Raw genomic sequence first — 8,571 nt, 5'->3', positions numbered from 1 at the left:
CAGCTTCCTGTGTCTGAGAATGTCTTTCCACCTGGGATGCCTGAAAAAGTTCTTTCTTCTGGCATCACTCATAGGAAAAGATGAGATTACCTAGACAAAGGGCAAAGGTTACCCAGGAAGACCAGAGAGGGCATGAACTCACACAACACACATATCAGCCCACACATAATGCTGGAAGATTGCTTTGAAACCCTATGTAAGAAAAGGAAACCACAGTTCTTTCCAGTACACATGAGTAACCTCTTCCAAACACTGAGGACATAAAACTCTCCACCCAACTGCTCCTGGACCTCTTTTCTGTATAAGGAATTTAACTTGTGACATTAGTGAAAAAAGATTGATCTTCATCACTAGTCATCAGTCAGCTGTTACTTTCTATCCCTCATACACATCTCTGTCACCTTTTTGCTGGGAATAAAGAAACACCACTTTGCCATAACAGAGGAATCACAGGACAGACAGGATGCTCACCTAGATCTTTGTGTCCCTGTAGCAGTCTGTCTTTGATGCTGACAGAACCAAAGGCCAGGACAACACAGATGTCTGCCCTGGGATGAGTCACTGTTCTCTAAGGCTATGGTGGTGCTTATCAGCCTTGTTGATCAAGGTGTTCCTTGGAGGAGAAATATAAAGGGAAGTTGAGAGGGATGCCAGGCAGGACTCAGAGTGCAAGGGTCAGAGCAGTGCCGTGGACATAGACACCACCACAAACAGCACATTATATTCTGGAAGGGCTCCTGCCTGAGAAGACACTCAGCAACAAGGAGAAAGGACAACAGAGGCTAGTGCTGTGTGGGTTAAGCTCTTATCCTCAGAGGCAAGACATCACAGTGAAAATAGAGATGCAAGTGTCCTCTGTACTTCTCTGCCAGGGCTGTGCCTCATGGCAGGGGTTTCTGCTCACAGGTAAGGGTGCCTGCTAACTTTGACTGTAGGGGTGGAGAAGAACTCAGAGATATGCTAGAGTCTAAGGAGGAAAGAAGCCCAAAATGAGACTCAAGGATGCTGTGTCCCTTCATGAGGCAGAAGGTACAGTGAGGGACATAGGCTCATCAGGTAGAAGCTCATCACAGACAGGAGGTGCTGAGAATAGGAGAAGAGCCTCAAATGTTCCATATTCACAGTCAATTACATTGGCTTTCAAAGTTTGGATTACTACTGTCCCAAATCATGTCAGGGTTACTCTCCAAATAGAAACCAAATTGGGGGAGGGAGTGGTGAGAAGGCTCAATGTGCAAAGATATCCAAGCTGAATTCAACCTTTAGCTGCCACATGGTAAATGAAGAGAAGACACTTCTGCTGCCTCTTTGCTCTCATCACAGATGTCATGGCATGCACAGGTACATGCTGACACTTGAGATATGTGCCTCCACACAGATTTTCAGCCTATACCTTCACACAGGCACACTGAGAAATCTGCCTTCAGAAATACACATATACAATACATAAGCAAATGTAAAAGCACTTAAGTTTCACTTGAGTATAGTTACTGTCATTAGCTCCAAACCTGGGAACTATGTAGATAAACAGGGAGCCACACTTAGTTCCTTCCTTGCTTGCTTGCTTGCTTGCTTGCTTGCTTGCTTACTTACTTGCTTGGTTGATTCCTTCCTTCCTTCCTTCCTTCCTTCCTTCCTTCCTTCCTTCCTTCCTCCCTTCCTTCCTTCCTCCCTTCCTTTGCCTTTCTTTACCGAATCCACTGGTGTTTGAGTCTTTTCCAGGAACTGAAGTTTCCAAATGATAGATTAATCCCTGTTCTCAGAAAACTCTAGTTTTAGTTGACCAAAAGTTAGAATGTCTGGAAGATGATGTAAGGGCTTTACTTGTTGCACAAAGGAAACAGAGAACAAAATTCAGAATGTTAGGACACTCTAGAAGAGGAAGTCAGAGAGGCATCCTCCATGAAATATGGGAATGCTACATAGGGAGTCAGGCAGACAACTGAGCAGAGAATTGCATAGAGAGTTGAAAACACAGTGAGAGACTCTGAGGGAATGGAGGTGATGTTGCTCACCTCCACTAAGAACGGTCTACACACCCCTTCCCAACACCTAAGCCAGGTGATGGTCACACCTGCTCAGCATTGATTGTTTCTCTCTCTTTCACCTTTAGCCTCCCTTTTAACCTGCTGGCACCTGTCTACCACTTCCCAAGTCACCATTGAATTAGTGCCACCCCAAGTGGTTGAAGGAGAAGATGTCCTATTCCTTGTCCACAAACTGCCAGAAAATCTTTCGGTCTTAGTCTGGTTCAAAGGGTTGACAGTTGCAAAACATGCAATTGCACTGTATGCAACAGACATAAGAGAAATTGTGAAGGGGCTCATGTACAGTGATAGAAAGACCTTGTACAGAAACGGGTCCCTGTTGATCCACAATGTCACCCAGAAGGACACAGGATACTACACCCTACAAACCTTAAATAGAAATGGAACTATTGTGTCAAAATCATTCTTTCTCCATGTGAACGGTAAGTGATTCTTTGTAAACTCTGGGTACTGGGTGGTAGTCATTCCACTAAACATTCAGAAAGTGTCTGGCCTGGCCTATATTTTCCTCTAGTCTACACTGTGCCCCATGTTGAGTTTTGAGTACTTAATTCGGGACACAACAACAATAGATCAGAATCTTTCATTTGATTTCAGCTTGTAGAAAATAAATACATGCTGTATAACTGAGCCAAAAATACCAGACTCTGTCTAGACTCTTGGAGTTCTTAAGAGGAACGTATCCTTGAGAAAGACCTTGAGGGAATCAGGGTTGGGAATGATTGAGGAAAAGTGCTATCCTCACAGAAGTGAGCACCAGGAAGCCCTAGCTCAAGACTCCTGTCCCAGATTCAATTTCTAATGGCCCTGAGAAGCATTTTACAAAGGTTGAGTTTTGACTTTCTGTTGGCAGGGAACAGTGCTTTTTAGTAGTCAAAGTCTTCGACTTTGTCATACACAAAGCTTGTACACTGCCATGAGAGCTACCATGTGGTTAGGTCCCCTGGACATTTTCTCCACTGACACAGCAGGGAGAGCAAAGCTGGATAGGTGCTATTAACTAACTATTAATTAACTGTCCTAATGGGCTTATAAGACTTGCATGCAAGTAATGGTCTCTAAAAATAGGGAGAGAAGACACAGTTCCTCCTGAGAAGGATTTTTCTCTGAGATCCAACTCAAGAAATTCTCTTCTGCAGGCAAATGTGAACAGTTCCTCAAATGTAAGCTGGAGTTTCCCGAGTTGTCAGCAGGGAATATCATCAGAACACACAGTCAACACTCAAAAAATTATTTGGCTGAACCAGGAATTCATCTAGCCACCAGGTTCCATCCATAGTTCTATCAACATGGAAACCACAAACATGGAGTTCTTAGACCTACCATCTGCTTAATTTGTCTGCTACACTGCCAAAGGATATTGTTCCATTATCCTTTGATGTATTTCTTTTGGAAAATACATGATAGGCAAGGAGAATCCATTAGACAGAGAGCCAAGGCATCTCAGAAACACCAGGGAGTTCATGGGCAGATCCATTATACAATTCAGCAAGTAGATGGATTGGAAGCATTTTCTTGAAATCTTGCACAGGATGAAGGAGCTCAGCCTTTTTCCAGGAATCAGGTCACCTCCACCTGCAGACCAAGGGTATGAGATTCTGATACATCCTGGGCCTTTGTCCTGGGATATAATCCTAACTGGTGACCCCTGTGAGAATACATGTGTCTCCTTTCCCACACATTCTTCACGAGGTCCATTTGGAACCTCACAGACATTCCTGTCAAATTCCACCTTTCCGGTATATTGATAACATGGGGAAGACTGAGTGCATAGCTAAGTTACTGTGTGACACACTTGTGCATAGTTTGCCTTCGTAACACTAACTGACTAAGGCCAAGACAGAGCAGAGATCAACCCTAGGGTCATTTTCTATTATCTCAGGTCAGAGGGATTGTCATCAGTCTGGGTGCTTGCTCTGTGTTCCAGAGAATGGAAACAAAAGGAAGGTAGAGAGACATGGCACTGCACTGAGAGTGGAAGGGACAGAACAGTGTTTTTATAGAGCAACACACTCAGGCTATGTGGTTCGTGGAGATGATCCTACTTGAGGGGAGGTTCAGCTCAGAGTGGAAGCACAAGAGAACTGGGGAATTGTGCTGGAGCAGACACGCCACAGAAGGATAGATCAGGTCTCAAAGACAAGGGCAGAATCTTTTGTACCCTCTGCAAAAGGTGAACACCTGTCAGGGGCTCATACATACAGCTGAGGACTCAACTCTTTATAAAGTGTGAGAGGAGAAGACTCACCTACTGTCTGGAGTCTCCTAAGAGGAACGTAAACCTGAAATGAGTCTCGGAGTTTATAGGGCATGACAGAGGCTCAGTGGCAGCAGGAGGCTCCTGATGAATAAAAAGTAAGTTGATGGGGAAAATGTTTTTGCCCAATGTTAGTCAGCATAACCACAGTATTGTGAAGACTGGTGTCCTCAGCTAGGACATCCCAAATAAGAAACCAAGGTGGTGTTGTTCAGTGACATGATTGAATGAATATATGCATTTGCTCCATATTTTGAAAAGCTGATACCAATGAACAGAAGTTTTCTGACATCCACATATTGTATCCTGCACTCACCCACCCACCTACACTTCACCTTATATATGTTCAAAGTCACAAACAAATATAATTTGTAAGTAAGTGTAAAGAAAAATCAAAGCAAGTGGAATGATCCATTATCGTGTCCCCAAACCTAGGATTTTCACAGGAAAATCCATTGACATACAAAGTTCTACAACATCATTCATTCATCCATTCATTCATTCTCCACATATTTCTGAGTTTTTTTTTAAATAGCATTTTTCAATATAAAAAAATCATGGTTCTTATGATGCCCAGTCCTAGTGAACTGAAACATAGATCAGTAAAGAAAGTAAAGGTGACATCAGGTGTTGGCTGGAACTACAAGAAAAACAGAACAACAAGTCAGAGAGTCAAGACACGTGGTCTATAGAGGAAGAGACTAGGAGGTATCACCCCAACACCAAACTACATTGATGGAGCAGAGATCTGAGGGCAGTGAGCCAGGGCCATGTTGACAGCTGAAGAGAGCGCAACAAACAATGAAAAATAAAAGTGCAGCCACACAGATTTGGATGGAAAGAGAGACAGATAGGGTGAGTAATGAACACAGCTATGCAGGACAGTGTCTCACTTGACCAAAATACAAAGGTCTCAAATAATTTGATCTCTCTCTTCACTTCTAGCCTTCCTTTGGAACTGTGGGCGCCTTGCTGCCTCTGCACAACCCAGTATTGAATCACTGCCACCGATTGTTCCTGATGGGAAAGATGTCATTCTACAAGTTCGCAATCTCCCAGAGAATCTTCTAGGCTTTGGATGGTTCAAAGGGATGACCCAGATCAGGAGTCATCTGATTGGCCGATACATAATAGATGAAAACCCAGGTTTTTCTTTTGGGCCTGCATACAGTGGTAAAGAGAAATTGTATACTGACGGATCCCTGCTGATCGAAAATGTCACTGAGAAGGATGCTGGACTGTACACCCTAGGAATTCTGAGTACAGATATGAAGAGTGAAGAAGCACATGTAGAAATCCAGGTGGAGAGTAAGTGATTTCCTGAAATCACTCTCCTGTAACCGTTTAGTACTGGGTGGGGCTTAGACACACAGGACTGTCATGCCTGGCCTTTGCCTCCCTCCTCTCTATACCATGTCCCCATGGGAAGATTAGAGCACTTAGTGCCAGACATACATGGAGAGACAAATGGCGATAGATTAGACTCCATCTTTTGACTCAACCTGCATGAAGAGACACCTTGATGGTAACTCAGCCTAAGATGTCAGGTTCTGCCCAGTCTCCTGGGGCTCTAAACCCGGGACCCCAAGCAATGCCATCTTTCAAAGGCTGGACTAAAGCAACCAAGGGAAACGTATTTCCAGTTCTCCACTCTTATTTCCTTTTAAAGTTGATAGGGAACAATGGTTTTTTGGTTGGTTGGTTGGTTGGTTGGTTGGTTGGTTGGTTGCTTTTGGTTTTTTGCTGTCCATGTCAAGTTGTGATATTTATTAACTCCAAATTGAGATTATCATAAATAAAATCCAGGAACTGGTGCAGAGACCATGGAAAATTTGGTTTACTGGCTTGCTTATCATGGCTTGCTCAACCTGCGCTCTTCTATCACCTAGAGACCCTAGTCGTGGGATGGAACTGTTTCCAGTGGTGTAGATCCTCCCATATCAATCTTCAATTTAAAAATTATACTACTGGCTTGTCAGTTGGCCAATGTGTTGGTAGTGTTTTCAAGCCTTGACTTTCAAAAGAACTTTGCATTGTGTCAAGTTGACATAAACCATCCAACCTAATACTACAGCCTCTTCCAAGATCCTTAGGCTAGCCTGATTGTTCCTGGACCTTAAACAACCCTACCCCTGTGAGCTACTAGGAAAAGCAGCAAGAACACCTAAAAGGTAAAGATAGGAATTAACTGGAGATACAAGAGAAACTAAGAAAACAAAACAAACAAACAAACAAACAAACAGAAAGTAAAACTCTGGGACCTGTAGAATTCAGAAGAGGCATCACCTCAAACCCCAGCATGTATGAGTGTGTGTAGTGCCTGACTGCAGAAAGGAAGCAGCCATACACACCCAAGGAGAACCTCCATGGAGAGGAAGCAATGTTCAGGAGCTAATGAGGGAATGTAGATCATGTTGCTAACCTTCTTTAAGTGGGATAAATACATTCTCACCTGCCTCTCTAACCTAAGTCAATAATTCATCTGCTCAGGATTAAGGTCACCATCTTTACATTAAGTGCTGTGACCTACATATGATTACTTTTTCTCTTTTCCCTTCCAGGTCTTGTTTTTCAGTGCTGTAACTCTCTGACTACTGCCAAATTCATGGTAGAACCTGTGCCACAGTATGCTTCTGAAGGAGAAAGTATTCTTCTTCTCGTTCATTATCTGCCAGAAGAGGTGATATCCTTCTCCTGGTACTACTCAACGTATACAGTCCCAACCTTTAAAATTGTAGACCACCATGTAATCTGGAATATCACCACCTGGAGTGATGCATACAGAGAAAGAGGGATGGTGTATGCCAGTGGATCCCTACTGCTCCTGGACGTCACTGAAGAAGATGCAAGAATGTACACACTAGAAACTTTAAACATAGATAACAAGGTTGAAAGAGCACATGTGCAGTTTTATGTAGACAGTAAGTGACTTTCAATGGCCTCTGGCTGCTGGGTATGACTTATTCTACTTCATACACTGGATAGGCAGGGTTGGATTATGCCTATTCTCTCTCCTACTGCATTGTGTCTCCATACTGGGGTTTGGGCACTTCCTGTAGGACACACACTGGGTAGACAAACTGCAGATTCAGAATCATAATACCTCACTAGTCTCTACCTCCACAGAGAAGAACATGTGTGGGATAATTCAGCATGAGGACATTAGCCTCAGTGCAGACTCTTGGGCTTCTCACCATGCACAAAGCCCCAAGAGAGACCTTGGGAGAATCAGCCAGGCACTGGATGGGAAGCACAGTGGATGAATCAGGATCATACAGGCCATTGGTGTCTGATCAAAAGCACAAGATATGTCTATAGTCACAGCTCTAACTTCTCCCCTTGGAGGCTTTTTAAAGTATGCACTAAAGAGGGAATGCTGGAGCTCTCCGAAGGACTATTGTCATCTTGTCCCCTTCTGTTTTTTTTCACAGAGCCTGTGACAGAGCCCTTCATTCGAATAACTGACACCACAGTCAAAGCAAACAGATCTGTGACATTCTCCTGTGTTTCACCGGACACCAGAATTTCCATCCGTTGGTTCTTCAATAACCACAATCTGCAGCTCACAGATAGGATAAAGCTGTCTCCATCAAAGTGTGGACTCAGAATAGATAATGTTAGAAGTGAGGATGCTGGAGAATACCGGTGTGTGGTCATCAACAGAGCTGGTAAAGGAGTGGGCAGTCAGCCAGTCAGGTGGCCATGATGAATGAGCAACCCCCCCTCTCATCCTATGTTTTATTGAAGGGATAAAACATAGAGCAAATTTATGTGGTGATAATGATCAGTTACTACTTAGGTTCAGCCATTATGGTGAGACATGCCTGTGATCCTGGGATACACGTGTGTATAAGAACAAGGCAGGAATTAAAGTGAGACTCTGTCTCTAAAGAAAACAAAGACATCAATATAATAAGCAGAAGCACAAAGGCATCAAAAGCTTAGGTCATGGATGAAATATATAGCCAACCCTCAGAATGCATCCTTTATATGCTACCTGGACTGCCTGTTTGGGCCTCAGTGGGAAAGAACGTGCCTAGTCCTGCTTGGACTAGATATCCCGGGGTGGAATGGTAGCCGGGGGGGGGGCTGCTCTTCTCTAAGGAGAAGAGCACGGGCAATGGAGGGAGGGGATTGTATGGGTAGCTCTGGGAGAAGAGGAGGGAAGAGGACTGTAATAGGGATGCAAAGTGAATTTTTAAAAAAGACTCTTACTGATCTCAAACAGGCTTGCGTTCAATACAGGCGAAATATCCCTTTCCCCTG

General features: G+C 43.7%; 1 protein-coding gene across 1 annotated transcript; it reads left to right on the top strand.

Annotated features, from left to right (window-relative positions):
* Positions 1-842: 842 nt before the first annotated feature.
* On the top strand, positions 843-8,011 carry LOC114631196 (pregnancy-specific glycoprotein 22-like). Its single transcript, XM_028779482.1, has 5 exons — positions 843-906; positions 2,114-2,470; positions 5,251-5,613; positions 6,867-7,226; positions 7,737-8,011. Exons 1-5 carry the CDS (start codon positions 843-845, stop codon positions 8,009-8,011), a joined length of 1,419 nt encoding a protein of 472 aa, XP_028635315.1.
* The last annotated feature ends 560 nt before the right edge of the window (positions 8,012-8,571 follow it).

Source organism: Grammomys surdaster, unplaced genomic scaffold (genome assembly GCF_004785775.1).
Source record: "Grammomys surdaster isolate TR1022 unplaced genomic scaffold, NIH_TR_1.0 354, whole genome shotgun sequence".
NCBI classification, from domain to species: domain Eukaryota; kingdom Metazoa; phylum Chordata; class Mammalia; order Rodentia; family Muridae; genus Grammomys; species Grammomys surdaster.
The sequence above is the reverse complement of the archived record's forward strand: the minus strand, read 5'-3'. Positions and strand labels throughout refer to the sequence as shown.

Bases quoted from the DNA above. Each gene is read 5' to 3' on its own strand.
- LOC114631196 (XM_028779482.1), top strand. From the start codon at position 843: ATGCAAGTGTCCTCTGTACTTCTCTGCCAGGGCTGTGCCTCATGGCAG. The intron at 5,614-6,866 runs GTAAGTGATTTC...TTTCCCTTCCAG, and splicing joins TGTAGAAATCCAGGTGGAGA to GTCTTGTTTTTCAGTGCTGT. The intron at 7,227-7,736 runs GTAAGTGACTTT...TTTTTTTCACAG, and splicing joins TGTGCAGTTTTATGTAGACA to AGCCTGTGACAGAGCCCTTC.